Genomic DNA, 17,356 nt, shown 5'->3' on the forward strand with positions numbered 1-17,356 from the left:
ATCGTACGCGTGTCGTTCGGAAATCCTTCACTCTTCCACCTTCTCCAGTGTATCGAGCTAAATGGTATGTTTGGTTACTTCACAATCCCGCTTCTGACACCATGTAAAGATATTCCAAGTGTGCTGAAGCTAACTTTTATTCTATCTAACAGTGTATCTAAAGAGTGCAGATCAGTCCAAGCACACGTGTATGATTCTGTCCAGTCCTCACGCGCATGCGCAAAACCTGATATGTTTACAAATTAAACTTTGCGGCTTATAGCGTTTGATATTGCGTCTGTTGCATGGCGACTGTGTTTATCTTATAATAAACGAACCTATCCTTGCGTGTCCATAGACACAAGCTGCCCGTTACTCTACTCAGTGATACAAGCTGAAGTGTCTGAGTGAATCATACAATAGTACTGGAGAAACTATCTTTAATTTGAAGTTTGTTTGCCGCCAATATGTTGGGGAACGTCGAGTCACTTGATATGGAAAACCGTGATCCAATGGATATGAACTCCTTCTTAAAAGTAAGTCAATGTTTACTATTGTTTACTGCGTAAATCGTTTCATAGCCGTTTCATTTGTTTAAAGCGAAGATCAAGTTTACTTGTTTCCAACTGTAAAGTACTTTGTCAAACTAAGTTTTAGTGCTGAAGGTACTCTGCAACGGGAATACTGGGCTGAGTAAATAAGAACCGAGAGTTTTTAAAATTGTACTATCGCTCACGATATGGTCATGAAGTACAAGTTAGATCGGCACCGAACTATAATTAAACAATGCATCTAAGGAAATTTTCAAGATTTTAAAAATCGAGAAAATTTGATGTGGCTCATTAAATAAAGAAATTTGCAACAAATTCCCCAAATGCGCAAAAGTTGGTGTCGCGAAATATCGCTCTTCCAATTAAGGTTGGGTTTATTTGATTAATTGGTGATTCAAAGATTTGATTTTTTAATCTCAGATCGCACAGATACTTTGCGCCCACAGAAATAAAAAAATCGGAAAATGGATTTCATTTTACCATGACAACCCGTATCCACTGGTCGCGCCGAACATTTGAAAAGCTCGTATTAATTTTTCCTTCGACGGATTCCTAGCCAAAATTACAGCGACGATTTCAGCGGTTAAGGGGTACAGCTTCCGTAAGGCACCCGGCGACTGTTCTGGAAAACACGAATTTAATTATCAGTTTACAACGAAATGTAACAACATCGATCAATAAGGAAGATGCTTATAAGCATCGCGCGATCAATGACCAAATACAAACGGAATTTAGACTGGTCGCAAGGCCAGGGAAATAAGAACGAAGCACGGCAAAATTATTTTTACATGTTTTGTTTGGCTTTGACCGTGTACAAAACAAAATAAGTTTTGACATGTGTCCAAGCAACTAACCAACAGAAACGTTAGTCAAACTATGTGAGCGCAAACTGAACAAAACCGCGGACCTTCCATCAAAACTCCCGGCATCTTTAATTTGTTTAGTTGCTTTTATGAAGTTTGCCAGGCTTCATTACCATTTCTTCTATTAACTGTGCCTTAACTCTGAAGATTACGTTTGTCGATTTAGACAAACTCTTTTAGTTTCACTACTGTCTATAAGACCAATGGCAGAAATCTATGGAAAATTGAAATCATGACTGTACGCATGGCTTCACAACACATCTTTTCAACCCTCCGCATAATTATGCTACGAGCGGTCCCTTGTTTTTCTTAGTCCATCGAGCGTGAAGCTAAACAAGAGCGCGAGTAGAAAAATGGACATGGGAAATCTGTCATTTTTCCACTCGTTTTTTTTTTTTCGTTTAATACTCCACGGACTAGAAAAAAAAAATAATAAAAAAGAGACTGCTAGTAGTTTCGGATCAATTTAGGTTTCTGGGAAACTGCTCACCTACCCCTCCCCAAACCTAACATTTTGCCCAAGGCGATAAGTAAGGGTTAATGTTAGGTTTGGGGAGGGGTAGGTTTCTTTCTCAGCAGTTTATTTGGCGCCAAATATATACTTCCTTTAAAAATGGCGCAAATGATCTATCATCACTATGACTGCTTTTTGAAGCACTTGGATGGTATCCAATGGTCAAATAATATACGTTACCGCAGAATTCCGATAATAAATCCTACACCACGAAAAAGAGGACCGTATTTTATGTTGTTACAGTATGCTTAGAGACTTGGCAGCCAGTTGAGGTTCGAGTTTGTTTCGTTTTACATATCGTTATGTTTGGAGAGCTCTGCACGCGGTATTCTTGTACGCACCTAAAATTGGCCAAATGCAACATGTTATTGATAAAAGCGTTTTATTTTTGCTACAATAAACCTTATATTTTAGACGAAAATAGTCAACAAAATCTTCACCCTATTTCAGGCCGCGCGTACCAAAAGCTTATATAAGGGAGTACCCCACCGGGGGTGGGGTCGGGGAGGGGTGGTGCGTCACCATGGTCTCCTCATGCAGTCCAGGCTAGGCTTGTCTCGATGTCCAAAATTTATTGAGAGAACTCAAACGCAACAAGACTGATAATATCATTTAATTTGTTCCTACAGGTTGAATTCACTGATGTGATAGCAGAACCCGAAGGAATTCATTCGCACGAATGCTTGTACGGCTGTACTTTTAAGACGTACAACTGTGCAAAGAACTGTTGCTATTTGTTCCTGTCCTTCCTGTGTGGGGGTCCCCTGGCGTTCTGTTTTGGCTGTTACTTTGCCTGCCTTGGATTTGAGTACATCTGGTGTGTTATGCCGTGCACTCGGGCCTGGCTGATTGAAGTCGAGTGTATCGGGAAGATCTTTGGCTACTGCATCAAGGCTTTCTGTGATCCATGTTTTGAGTCGATCGGAAGAATGTTTTCTCAAATTCGAGTTAAGACTGAGACTGTGTAACTGTTAGCAACCATTGTTGCCAGTAGACTATTCATCTCTAGTCCTGTCTCCAGGAAGGAGAAATAAGACTGAAAAGCGAACTTAGTTGACATTTTTTTGTTACTTTTCATTTATTTATTCCGTAAACTTACGATAATTAGTATCACAAGGTTTGCAAAAGTAGCAAGAACGCATACATAACACAACTTTTAGGCTAGTTACTGTAAAAAGTTGTTGTAAATTAAAGCACTATTGGTGAATCTATGCATGCGTGATAACGTGGCTTGAAGTCCCACGATAATTACAAATAAAATAGATTTCCTTGACTGGGAATAGTCTTTTATGCGAGCGCAGGAGTAATAACATAATTTCCGTCACTAACCTGCAAGGATTCAGGCGACATCAGGCTATGTCGGTTGTTTTCCATTTCCAAAAAATATCGGAAATTTTGGTCGGGAATGTCTGTTTGGGAAGAATAAATTTCCCCCAAGAATATTCAATTCATTTGAACTGTCCGAGCACATGCAGTGACTGAATCACTCGCATCTTTTCTCGCGAGGAACCCTAAGTTTACGACGGAAATTAAATAAATTATGTGGAATTCCATTACCACACCATGTCTCCAACAGTTTTACTCAATGCTGCAGTTGTTAATCTTGTTTCTCCCAGTTCCCGCCCATACACCCGGGTCTACACGGGAATTCTGCCTCGCGCTCTGTCTTTTTCCCCTTCTCCTAGACTGCCTCTGTCCTCTTTCAACTTTCAAATTGGCGGGATCAACATCCGAAATGGTAATAATTTCTGTTACTTTTTTGAATTGTTATTATTTTGTAAAGCGCCTTAGCACTTTTGTTTGAGAGACGCGGTGGCCATAATGGTTTAATTAAGCGGTCCGTATCCATTGTGTTGTGTTCTTGGGACAAGACACTTCTCTCTCATAGCACCCCTCTCCACCCAGGTCTATAAATTGGTACCGGCGAACTTATGCTGGAGGTTAACCGATGGACAAGCACCCCATCCAGGGGGAGTAGAAATACTCCTAGTCGCTTCATGTACAGAAACCGGGATGAGCTCCGGCCTGTATGGGCCACTACAATCAACTCCCGCCTTGCGGACACCTCGCTATTACGGACACCCCGTTATTACGGACAGGAGTTCAAGCCGGTCCCGGCGAATAAGAAAATGCTGTAAATATCTCCCGTTACTAAGGACTTCCAATATTGCGGACACCAAATTGTGGTCCCGAAGGTGTCCGTTATAGTGAGAGCTGACTGTATATCCTTACAACTTTTGTAAAAGCGCTATATGAAATTTATTTATTTATGTAGTCAACAATTATATATATAGGAACGTCTGTTCTTTTGTTCACAATGACTGAGATGTCAAGCAGTAAAAGTAATAACCTACTTGACAAACAGTTCTTAAGAAACGCTTGGTTGCAGTCAAACTTCCGTTTACAAGTGCACTGGCGGACGAAGTTTGCAAGACTTACTGAAAACCTTCACGACAATATGTTGGAAAACACAGCATCAGCAGAACCAGAAGCTCAACTTATCGTAGACAGAGGAAATCGTGATCCTACGAACATGAACTCTTTCTTGAAGGTATGGTTTACCGTTTGTATTCTTCACACTATTTAAGTGCGCACTGAGTCAAACGAAGTTATATTCCGAGTGCATTTCGCCAAGCTCTTATTTTAAGACTAATTTTGTCCATGCGGAGTACTTTTTGCAAAAACGATAAATGTCATAAATTTGAAATCATGCGGTCCTTTCGTATTTAGTGTTATAAGACTTATAATATCAGTAAACATGACCTTCAGTAGACAACACAACAGTTAAATTTTCTCCTGAGGTTATCATCCGTCATCCGATGATATTTGCTTATATATAAATAATTTGTACGTTTTTTGCTACACTTACTTATCAAACTGAAAAGATCACAGAAAAACAATTTTCGTCCATAAGATGTCCATTACGATGCAAAAGAATGTTTCCAGATAACTTTTGATAACTATGGAACACAAAAGAGCTAATTATTATTCTGATTATTCATTCTTAATTCTACTCAAGAGGTGCCAGGGCGTCAGAGCTCTCTCTCTCTCTTAATTTCCACCCTGGGAGGTGCAATTTAAACTGTAAGCCGGCTACAGGGCTTAATGTTTGGTATTAGGAAACTGTTAGGAGACCAAATCTTTGGCATCAGTTTTGATTTTTGGTAACTGTTGACTGTTAATTGAGATTAACCTTTTACCGTTTTGGCGGTTGAAATATCTTTATCGTTTTTTGCTAGCTGATTGCTAGCAGCCATTTATTTCTGCTTTCAAATCGTGACTCAGCATGGCAAAGCACATTTCCACGTGCATGACTTTTGGGCAAACAATTATTTATCACTTTCTCAATATAGCTCTATATTCCTCTTTCATGTTTTTCACAGCTTTATTATGCTTGCAGTATTATATTTAGGAAATCAAACTTCAGTTTGAATTATTTTCGACGCTTTCATAAAAAAGCTGAAAATAAACGACTTGCATAGACATTATGCATACATCCGAAACGGAGTCTGGGCACGAAATTGATGATCGTTTCAGTTGCCTACTCGGGGATAGTAAGAGATTCCAACGGCTCTCGGGACGATAACCGGAGGGCTATTTAGGCCAACCGCAGTGTATTTAGGCTCATCTGAGTGTTTAGTATTTACTGCATGAACTTAGTGGTCCGTGGTATAATTTGTCATGAGCTGTCTCACTATATGAACTAAGTGCAAAATAGTCAGTCTCGAATGTGCTCATTCAGTCGGGGACAAAAGGAAAACATTTTTCACGGTAGTAAAAGTTAATATGGCAACTACATCATTTGTTTCTCCTAGGTGGAATTCACTGATGTGATAGCAGAACCTGTTGGGTTTCATTCCAACGACGGTGTATACAACTGTGCCTTACAAACGTACAACTGTACAAAGAACTGCTGCTATTTGTTCCTGTCCTTCCTGTGTGGGGGTCCCCTGGCGTTCTGTTTTGGCTGTTACTTTGCCTGCCTTGGATTTGAGTACATCTGGTGTGTGATGCCGTGTACTCGGGCCTGGCTGATTGAAGTCGAGTGTATCGGGAAGATCTTTGGCTACTGCATCAAAAGTTTTTGCGATCCATGTTTTGAGTCGATCGGAAGGATGTTTTCTAAAATTCATGTCAAGACTGAAACCGTTTAAACCATACATAACAAAACTAACACTGAAATAATCTTTATTTTTTATTGTACTCTTCTTGCCTTTACAATATTCATATCAAGATATTTTGTTAGAAATAAATTAGAGTACTGGCTGCCTGGAATAACTATAGGGGCTAGCAGAGCCAGGCGGCCAGTTAAAATAACCTTCCTTTAAGCTTGATAGTTTGGTATCAGTGACGCAAGCGGTAGCTTTGTATCAACTCAAGAACAAGTAAAAATTATCTAAAATCTATCTAATTCGATTCTAAAACGAGTTTTTGCCCATTGTTTACACTCATGAACCGAGACCAGAATTCGTTGTTAAATAGGAAGTTCCTAAAAGACCGGACAGCTGTAATTGTAATTGTACCTGAAATAAAGCATCAAGAAGGCAAAGTTTGAAACGGTAACTGGGCGGTAATTGTCAAGGCGACGTTACTTTTTTCTCCCGTAGGGTGGTTGGCAAACAAGAGAGTCGCTACATAAGAGTAACCAGAGGGTGCTCTGCCTTACACATGTGCACTCGCCAGAGTACCCACAGGGTGCTTTTGCCTCACTGGTGTACCAAGAGGGTATTTTGTAAAACTCTTGCCAATTAAAATTCATTGCATTTTATAAACAAGCCTTATAAGGAAGCCTAATTACCGAGATTCTTTAAAGCAATGGTGATTTTCGATGGATATTCACTGGTTAACAACAAAAATTGAGAAGCAGGCAAATTTTACAACCACCAGCTACGTCATCACAGGCAATTTCGTTCCCAATCCTCTGAACTTTTTTTTGACCTCCTGGGCCACTTTAGAAAGCAAAAGACCGGGCATCTCTTTCTTTCAGTCGAATTTTGTTTTGCCACTTTATAATAAAGGCACAGAAGGAGTCAACTTTCAGCAGACAGGTGCCAGCTTAGTTAATTAAAGTGAAATCGGCCACCTGTCATTAGTGCGAATTGTACTTCAGCTGCTTTTCCGAATAGACATCATTAGTACTTTGCCAACGGTCAACACTGCCTTGACTTTATGATCTGTCAGACGTGAGAACTGCAAATATCCACATTGTGGTGCAAGAATGAATTTTTCTTTGCTCTTTGTTTTCGTGTCATGGATTTCAACGATAATGCATCCAACGCACGTGGCGGGTGAGTTCGAAAAATGCCTTCTACAGACCGTAAATCTGTGAAACTTTTAAATGCAAGGAATCTTACAACGCAGAGTAAAACCCGGTACTTCTATTTGTCGGATCTCTTTTTGTAGAAATGCTTGTACCAGACGTCACTGTACCGTGTAGGAAAACCAACTAAAATGCAGGGTTGGTACTACGACAAAGGACACTTTAAATAGACTAATATTTTGATAAATCCTAAAATAGTGCTATTACAAGTCAAAGTATTTGGCTGTTAAAAGTATCCTCTGCCGCAGTATCAGCCTTGCATTTTAATTGCAAATTTGTGTTTTATATCTCTAAACATCTATGGTTTTTAGTAAGTATACCGCCTTCTTTTCGTTTCGAATCTCTATTACTAACCATTACTACTGTTAACTCGCTTTACTAACCTTTGTCAACTATGCCAGTTTTAATAAAAACAAACGTTCACTGGCTAAAAATATTAAAAAAACGATGAGCTTTCGGCTGTCGCTCTACAGCCGTCGAAGGATGGAACGATAGAGCGACAGCCCAAAGCTCATTGTTTTTTTTTAAAATATTTTTAGCCAGTGAACGTTTGTTTTTATTATGTATAATCCTGGCTGCGCTTCAATCTTTATGCCAATTTTGCTTGTTCTTAGGCCTACTCTGGGATCCAAAATCGCCCAAAGTCGCCCAAAATCGCCTAAAGTCCCCCAAAGTCGCCTAAAGTCGTCCAAAGTCGCCTAAAGTCGCTCTAAGTATAGATATTTTCTGTAACAATGCTTTATGGTGTACCAGGATGATTCCCATGTACATGTATACAACAACTGTACTAAGGTCGGTCACCTAAAATTGCCTAAAGTCGCTCAAAATCGCCCAAAGTCGCCCAAAATCGCCTTAAATCGCCCAAAATCGCCCGTAATTTTGGACAAAATGAGCTAAAATTGCCTAAAGTCGCCTTAAGTCGCCCAAAGTTACGGCGACTTTGGGTCCCAGAGTAGGCCTGTTCTTACAATATGAAAATACTGTCAAGCAGAGAGTAAAAAACTCGCCAATTAGGGACTATATCGTCTTGTTACCCTCATACCGTGCCTTGAAATTAATTTTCCTTTGTATTATGTAGACCATGCTGAAAACTAATTTAAAAACATTTTTCTCACTCGAGTAAAATTATGAACAGGTTTAAGCCTGTGAATCGAAATTACGAAACATAGAGGAAGTTGTGATGAATATCTAGAGGAAAAAGTTCGGACAAAAATAAATCCATTGTCAGATTTATTTCAGTGGAATAACCTTAAGTTATCATTCTTCAGAAAAAGCTCTCATTTAGGGGAAATTTGTGTAAGAACGTAGTTTCATTGCTTTTTTATTTCGGTCTTTGAAATCTTTTTTTTTTTAATTTACGTAAGTTGCAATCGGAAAAAATGCGAACAATTATAAACAAAATATAATGCAAACACCGGCTGAACTTGAACATTATCAGATGCGGGGTATTGAAGAAAAAAGTAATTCACACATTCACCGTTGACTGTTTAAACATGAAGTAACTTATAAAGTCATATTGCAAAAGTTTATGATCTCTCGACCTTATAGCTAGTTATCTTTACCTTTATCCCCTCTTCTAACTATGACCCATAATCCATCACCCATAAATATTTCATACCACAAGGACAATAATGTATGAAAGGCTTAATCAGTCTTATTCAGGTCTCATATTTTTAAAGTCATTAGTATACAAGCTAAAAATATGGTAAAAAAAATAAAAAAATGAAAGAAGCGAAAAGATGGTACCAAAGGTTTGGTGTTAGAAGCTTGAAAAGTGAGCTTTTTTTCTTGTTATATTCGACGATTGCGCATTACGCGAAGGAAATTTATGCAAAATCATTTGTTGGTGAAATTAACAAAGCAAAATGGTCGAGTTTCTCCAAGCCCGCAGTTTGAATTTCGGAACAGGGGGCTGGGGAATAATTTATTTTAATTCAATGTTAGTCAGAATTATGCTAACAAGAACAGAATATGACAACAGGACAGAAAAAGACTGGCAAAAATGAAACACACACACGCCCACTGTCTTTGGAAAATAGGCAAGTTGTTTTTCAGCTGTTTACGCTCGATGGTTGACTGACAATTTCACGCGAGATTGGCCAGGCCAGGCAGCTTCATATCAGAATTTCTTGTGTAACATTTAAGACTGCCTCTGGCATTATCATCTTGAAAAATGTAGATCTTTCATTCCTTATAATTCTTAATATCTAATTTCAGGTCGAAAACGTGAACTATACTTCCTAAGCTCCTACTTCTTTGCTGATCGACGATTGTTGAAGCACAGGATCGAAACGGAGCATGTGAAGGACTTGGATTTTTGTGCATTTCTCTGCTACCAACATGACGACTGTGTCAGTTTTAACATTAAAAAAGATACAGATAGTGCAACAGGACAACAAGAATGCGAGCTGAATAATTCTACTCACATAGAACATGATGGAGACCTGACAAATGACAACGCTTATCTTTATCGCGGCGCAAAGGTGATAAAAACTTATACAGTTTGTTGAACTTTTTGCCCTCAGTGAGTTATCTATTTAACAATTTTTTTACAAGTTTGATTACGAATCATCGGCTTTTCATAGTTTTTTAACAATACGCTGCCAAGGCCGACAGATTTTTTTCAAACTTAAACATGATCGTAACACTCAACTTGACTCTATCCGTGCAAAACGTTTCAGATAGAACAATGCGTTCCTAATTTTTCCGTACCTCTAATTACATTCAAAATATTTTACTACGTTCTTCGCGCTCTATTATAAAATCATATTCATAAATAGCCATCGCACTTGAAATTGACACTGAACTTGAAAATGCTGTCATGAAGACAGTGAAACGTTGTTCTATATTTATATCGCTAGTTTTTATTTTTAAATGATCACTGCTTAAGCTGACAATGTAAAGTATTTCCTTCTTTCCTATTTTCTTTTTTAAGAACGCCTGTGGAAAGAACCCTCCCTGCCGCAACAACGCAAAATGTCAGTCGGGATTTACAGACAAGGGATACCGCTGTTTGTGCATTGCGGGTTTTGAGGGCGCACATTGCGAGAAAGGTAAGCGTGGCGTGTAGTTGTTTATAACGCATTGTGTAGTTATTTAGTGACTGAACTAACAAAAGATCAGAGTAAGCTCAAAGACTCAAAGGACTGTATAGAATGCAATATGGCCAATCAATTGGCAGCATGATAATCATTTTCCAGGGTAATTACGCTTTAAAATAAGTCAAATAAGTTCAACTTTCAGTCTGAAACGCTGTTTCATGTGTAGCCATAACGCAACGCTTGGTACATTTTCACTTTTAAGCCAGATAGTTTTTTCTTATTTTTTTTTGAAAACAAATCCCGTTAGTTTCATTTTCAATATCACTTTATTGTATGCAGTAGACAGCAAAACCGTTAAAACTCCTAAGATCTACCAAAACGATTAGTGGGAGGCGCGGTGGCCCAATGGTTAGCACGCTAGCTTGCCTCCGTATCCAGGGCCGGGTTGTGTTCGAAAGACGATTAACGCTAACCCAGGATTAAAAGATGATCAAGATTTTAATTTATCTTGTTTTAAAGGGTTTTCCAAAGCTAATATTTTGTTAAGTTTGAGATTGGTCCATGTCAAAACTGTGGGACAGAGAATATATATTAACAGAAAACCTCAACAAAATTATATAAAATTAAAATCGAATTTCACGCTAATCCTGGATTTTAGCTTAATCGTGCTTTGAACAACCGGGCCCAGAACTGAGTCCGAGTTTGAGCCCTGTCCAGTGGGCCACATCGGAGTATTAAGTGGCAGTTTCTCTTAAAGCGGTCCATCGCATTTCGGGTCGGCAAAAAAGTTTTCCCTCAAACTTTGCCCAGTGAACTATCTTAGGTTGTAAGTAAATGCAACGACTTTAGTTTTTGGAAATACGTTAAAATATATTTTTAGAGCTCTCGACAGTGAAGGCTGCAAAAGGCCTAATTTTGAGCTTGGCCAGAACAAGAAATTTCATAAGTCGACTTTGCCGCTCAAAAACAACTAAACGCACCAAATTATTATTATTATTCCTAAGTTAAGTGGTCCTTCAAAGGTTGGAAGCGCATGTTAATTTTGATACATTTTGATTTACGGGTCCGTGAAAATTTAAATATCAGCAACCGTTAGATCGCTTTCTGTAAACATGCAAAAGTATGGTGTCTTCGCAGGCCAGACTCGTTCCCAGTCCCTACTTATTTGTTTCTAAAGGCGATAAAAAACTGAGGCGGACTAAGGCAAGGGTTGCGGGGCAGGCTCCCTTGATGCAATGCGTTCTAGTCAAAACCGCCAAGGGAGCGACTGGGAACGAGTCTGTTCGCAGGCCTTTATTTCACGAGTCCATCTTCCTTTGCCACAGGGACTTCGAACATTTTGTGTTTATGCGAGTATTTCATACACATTATGCAAATGAGCTTACTTACTCGCATAAACACGAAATTTTCGAAGTCCCTGTCGCAAAGGAAGATAAAAAGTGCAAGGTATTTTTATATTTCTATGCTTCCTAACATCTGATTAGTAGGATTCAGTTGGAATTTAGAATGGTCTGGTCTGGACTCGTGAAATAAAGGCCTGCGAAGACACCATACTTTTGCATGTTTACAGAAAGCGATCTAACGGTTGCTGATATTTAAATTTTCACGGACCCGTAAATCAAAATGTATCAAAATTAACATGCGCTTCCAACCTTTGAAGGACCACTTAACTTAGGAATAATAATAATAATTTGGTGCGTTTAGTTGTTTTTGAGCGGCAAGCTCGTCAACTTATGAAATTTCTCGTTCTGGCCAAGCTCAAAATTAGGCCTTTTGCAGCCTTCACTGTCGAGAGCTCTAAAAATATATTCTAACGTATTTCCAAAAACTAAAGTCGTTGCATATACTTACAACCTAAGATAGTTCACTGGGCAAAGTTTGAGGGAAAACTTTTTTGCCGACCCGAAATGCGATGGACCGCTTTAAGAGAAACTGCCACTTAAATTTTAGGGAGATAACCCTGCGAAGGACTCGCGTCCCATCCAGGAAGGAGTATTTACTCCTAGTCGTCTTAATGTTACGGAAACAGAAGATAGGCTCCGACTTGTTGGGCCAGTAGCCTCGAACAAAAACTTTAGCTTTATCTCTTTTTGACCAGATATCGATGAATGCACAAATGGATACCATGACTGTCACTTGAATGCAAACTGTGTTAACACCGATGGATCGTTTAGCTGTGCTTGTAAAGAGGGTTTCAATGGAGATGGACGCTTGTGTTCAGGTATAAATTACTTGAAAATTTAACTTATTTTCGTCGAAGAAACAAAGAAAATTTATAGAACTGACTCATAAAATTCATCTTAAAGAGTTAATACAGTGCGTTGAAGCAACAATAAATAGGGAACGAATTGGCCATGTGCTCTTCCGTTTAATGTATTTTGCCCCCTTTAGTTTCATTTTCCAATAACTCTCAACAGTAGATCGGGTTTTATTTTAATTGTTGTCTTGTACTTTTTGACCAGATATCGATGAATGCACAAACGGAGACCATGACTGTCACTTAAATGCAAACTGTGTTAACACCGCTGGATCGTTTAGCTGCACTTGTAAGGAGGGTTACGCTGGAGATGGACGCTTGTGTTCAGGTATAAATTACTTGAGAATTTTAGCTAATCTTGACTCAAGAAATAATAAAAAGAATAGAATAGTTTGCTGTAAAAAATACATTAACTTAAATAGGCAAAACATACTCAGAATAGTAATAACATAGACACTTTATATTGAAGAGTTACCCTGCGTCATGAAGCAAGATAAGGGAATGATCGAATAATCATGCGATCACCCAGTTTCGAATAATTACCACCCGCTTTGAGGCTTCGTAAGTCTACATTTTTCCGTATAATGGCTCGGCATACTGGAAACGTATTCTTTTATACAGCTGTTTCGAGAAATGGTTCGGAAAAAAGCACATACCGTATTTTCTCAAATAAACGCCCCGGCGTTTATTTCAAACTTGGCGTCATGAACCCGGCGTTTATTTGAAGCCGGCGTTTAATCGGGGCCAGGCGTTTATTAAAGGACTGCAATTTTCAGCCAATTTTTCAGACTGATTTATTGTTACCGATCTTCGAGACCAAGGGGCAGTTTGTCAAGGCAGGACGATTTTTCTCTTCCTTCAGCCCCAAAAAAGAGGAAAAAAGTGTCCCTGGGTATCCAAAGGTGATTATTTCCCAAAGGTGCACTATTACGGATTGGATAGTTTATGTTGCAATCGAGATTTGTGACAAACAGAATATATTTACTTGTTAGCTTGACCTCAAATAAACGCCGGGACCTCGAACAAACGCCCCCGGCGTTTATTTAAAAACTAGCAAATTTGACCCGGCGTTTATACGAGGCCGGCCTTTAATCGGGGTCCGGCGTTTAATCGAGAAAATACGGTAAGTGCACGCGGCAAAACCGAAAGGTAGTATGGGTAGAAGAAGAGAGCTACTGCAAGTGTTGAATACTAACGAGATATAATTATAATGACTTGACAAATGCGAATTTGCACGTTTTCTTTCTGTTCAGACATGTGGGAACAAGGTACTTTCAGCCACGCTGAACTTTAGAAGAATTTCAAAATTTGAATACATGCGACAGTAAAAGTAAAGCTACAGAAAAAGGCCTCAGGAGAGGAAAAACAAAATCTTCATGTGCAAAAATACAAACTTGTACATTTCCTCTAGGCCATGGCCAATATGCAGAATTACAGTGAATACCCAGACCACCTTTCGGTCTTTTCGCGTGCACTTTTGTTTTTTCTGACAACCTTTTTCGAAAAAAACTGTATTTAAGTTTGACAAGAGAAACACGCAAGATCAAGCACTGGTATAATGATGATGACGATGATTTATTACGGTATTAATTTATTTCAGAAAATTGGAAAAAGATCAGTGATGCTCCAGTGTGCTTTGGAGCTCGAGGTGACACATATGGGGCTTTTAACATCAAAGAAACCGGGTTCATCTACACCTTCAAACTCGTTCACAAGAGCGGTTACTTGAGTTGTGACGGAAATTTCCCAGCATCCTACTGGGGATGTGACGTCGATATTTTTGGAGAATACAAGCTACTTACCGTCATCACGTTCGCGAACAGGAATGAGCTTTTGCTCGCGGATTACTCGAGAAATGAGGAATATTGTGGATTCAAATATTATTCATATCAGATTGCTGGAATTGGTGTCAACTCCCCAGAACTTCTGTTCAACAAACTTTCCACTCCGCTTTCAGTGTCTGTTGGCCAGGAGTTTCAAATCTGGTATGGACAAGACTTGACAGATTGCTCAGAGGACAATAACAGCGGGACGACCTGTGCTGATGTCTATGCGTGGTACGCTTGACAAGGGCATACACAACGCACCTTATACTGATCCTGAATTATTCACAGTGTGAAGATGTAGACATGCTTAAAGGAAGCGTGTCGTATTTTTTTCAGTTTCAATTCATTTGTCCTTAAAGATTTTCCGCGAACTCTCACAGCTCCCACAGTATGGAAGCCAAAACAAATCACTCTTGTACTACGACTGTCTTTATACTTCGGTTTATCAATTCGGATAAAATCAAAGGACATGTGAGCGTATATGTCTTATTAGACAATTAACTGATCGCTGTACATACCTGCTGACCAAAATACTGAGCAAGACTTGTAAAAAATATAAGCGTACACACTTTTTCCCACATCCTGACTTTCCACCATTTTTGAATTCCTCGCGAATAAGACTCCAGGTTGACACGTTATGGAGTAGAAATATTGTGAGATATTTGTACGAGTTTCAGAGTACCGTAAAGTATTGGAAACAAGAGCACCCCCCCAGAAAAAGCCTCCCAATTCGACCCAAATATCAGAGGCAAAAATCCTTTCGGACATACGCCCACCCGATTAGGAGCCCATGGGCTTGCTTTAAATTATAGCTTTTAATACCTTAGCTATGCCTTTTTGATTTAAAGGCCTGGCCAAACGGAGACGCAAGTGGACGCAAGTTTTGCTGCTTACTTCAAATACTGAATTGCAGCGCGCGCACTTGCATTTAAAAGGCTTTTTGACAACTTGCGTGCACTTGTGAGTCCGTTTGGCCACCCAACGCAAGTTTGTACGCAAGTTCAACTTGCGACTACTTGCGTCCACTTGCGTTACCGTTTGGCCAGGGCTTAAGAGCCCTTTTGTATAGCTTGTTTTGTAAGTTACTTTGTTAAGGCCTGGCCAAACGGAGATGCAAGTGGACGCAAGTTTTTAACTTGCGTTTACTTGCGTCTCCGTTTGGCCAGGACTTGCGTGCACTTACGTTGACTTGCGATGACTTGCGTTCACTTTGGTCGAGATCAAATTTGCACGCTAGTGAACGCAAGTTATTCACCGTTTGGCCAGCCAATGCAAGTTTTGCTGCTTGCTTCAAATACTGAATACTTGCGTGCACTTGCGAGTCTGTTTGGCCACCCAACGTAAGTTTGAACGCAAGTTCAACTTGCGACTACTTGCGTTGCCGTTTGGCCAGGGCTTTAGAGAATACTCAGAGCGACTTTCAGTCCTGACCAAACGGCAATGCAAGTAAACGCAAGTTAAAAACTTGCGTCTACTTACGTCTCCGTTTGGCCACGACTTGTGCGCACTTACGTTGACTTGCGTTCACTTTGGTCGAGATCATATTTGCACAGTTAAGTAAACGCAAGTTTTTCACCGTTTGGCGACCCAACGCAAGTCGATGCATTTTTTGCAGTTTACTTCAAATACTAAATTGCACCTCGTAGCATTTTTAACGACTTTTTGCAAACTTGCGTACACTTGCGACTAAACTTGCGTGTCCGTTTGGCCACCCAACGCAAGTCTGTACGAAAGTTCAACTTGCGACAACTTGCGTTCACTTGCGTTACCGTTTGGCCAGGGCTTTATTAGAACGTTTTACCATGTGGTATTCTTGTATGTACCACACATTTCAGTCGGCCACGGTCTCATGTCTTAATACGCAAATGGTTTTGCAACTCAAATTTCCACCGAAAATAACTCTCCTCTCCCCCCGTAAAAAAGGTTCCCGTTCCCCGAAAATAAGCCATCCATGTCCAATATACACGACCTGATACGGATCGTAAAAACCATTAGACGAATCGTACGGTTGGTACGGTTCGTACGAGTCGTGAAACAATAGTTTACGAGTCGTACAGTTGGTGAAGTGCATATGATTAGTGGGACATAGTGTGTCCTAACAGTGCTACGAATCGTACGAGTCGTACGGTTCGTACGAGTCGTTAAACAATAGTTTACGAGTCGTACAGTTGGTGAAGTGCATATGATTAGCGAGACATAATGGGTCCGAACAGTGCTACGAATCGTACGAGTCGTACGGTTCGTACGAGTCGTGAAATAATAGTTTACGAGTCGTACAGTTGGTAAAGTGCATATGATTAGCGAGACTTGGTGGGTCCGAACAGTGCTACGAATCGTACGAGTCGTACGGTTCGTACGAGTCGTGAAACAATAGTTTACGACTCGAGCAGTTTGCTAACTGCATAGCATTAGTGATAAAGCGTGATACTGTAATCAAAACACACCAAGCAAAATGTATATTTCTCGTTCTGTAAGAGTCACGTCCCCAACACGGTAAACACACGTCCCCAACACGGTAAACACAATGTATATTTCTCGTTCTAAAAACGTGCAAACCCAAACACGCTTTAGAAAATGTCCCAAACACGCTAAACGCAGTGTATTCTTCGTTCTATAATAAGTGTGCTAGCGATACTCGCTAAACACAACACGGTAAACACAATGTATATTCTTCGTTCTAAAAGCGTTTGATGGCCCAAACACGCTAAATGCAATGTATTCTTCGCTCTATAAAAAGTGTGCTAAAGAAACTCGCTAAACACAACACGGTAAACACAATGTATATTTCTCGTTCTAAAAACGTGCAAACCCAAACACACTTTCTTCGTTCTATAAAAAGTGTGCTAGCGAAACTCGCTAAACATAACACGGTAAACACAATGTATATTTCTCGTTCTTAAAACGTGCAAACCCAAACACGCTTTAGAAAATGTCCCAAATACGCTAAACGCAGTGTATTCTTCGTTCTATAAAAAGTGTGCTAGCGAAACTCGCTAAACACAACA

General features: G+C 39.7%; 3 protein-coding genes across 3 annotated transcripts; all 3 read left to right on the plus strand.

Annotated features, from left to right (window-relative positions):
• Nucleotides 1-297: 297 nt before the first annotated feature.
• Nucleotides 298-3,181, plus strand: LOC144654155 (caveolin-1-like). Its single transcript, XM_078514248.1, has 2 exons — nucleotides 298-515; nucleotides 2,537-3,181. The coding sequence occupies exons 1-2, from the start codon at nucleotides 447-449 to the stop codon at nucleotides 2,873-2,875; spliced, it is 408 nt and encodes a 135-aa protein (XP_078370374.1). The 5' UTR covers nucleotides 298-446; the 3' UTR covers nucleotides 2,876-3,181.
• A 1,075-nt stretch (nucleotides 3,182-4,256) lies between these two features.
• On the plus strand, nucleotides 4,257-6,580 carry LOC144654793 (caveolin-1-like). Its single transcript, XM_078515015.1, has 2 exons — nucleotides 4,257-4,458; nucleotides 5,723-6,580. The coding sequence occupies exons 1-2, from the start codon at nucleotides 4,366-4,368 to the stop codon at nucleotides 6,059-6,061; spliced, it is 432 nt and encodes a 143-aa protein (XP_078371141.1). The 5' UTR covers nucleotides 4,257-4,365; the 3' UTR covers nucleotides 6,062-6,580.
• A 232-nt stretch (nucleotides 6,581-6,812) lies between these two features.
• Nucleotides 6,813-14,955, plus strand: LOC144654725 (uncharacterized). The gene is made up of 6 exons (XM_078514950.1): nucleotides 6,813-7,195; nucleotides 9,445-9,710; nucleotides 10,163-10,280; nucleotides 12,367-12,489; nucleotides 12,731-12,853; nucleotides 14,126-14,955. The coding sequence occupies exons 1-6, from the start codon at nucleotides 7,126-7,128 to the stop codon at nucleotides 14,590-14,592; spliced, it is 1,167 nt and encodes a 388-aa protein (XP_078371076.1). The 5' UTR covers nucleotides 6,813-7,125; the 3' UTR covers nucleotides 14,593-14,955.
• Nucleotides 14,956-17,356: the final 2,401 nt, after the last annotated feature.

Source organism: Oculina patagonica, chromosome 5 (assembly GCF_052425735.1).
Source record: "Oculina patagonica isolate OP01 chromosome 5, crgOcupat, whole genome shotgun sequence".
Classification (NCBI taxonomy): Eukaryota; Metazoa; Cnidaria; class Anthozoa; order Scleractinia; family Oculinidae; genus Oculina; species Oculina patagonica.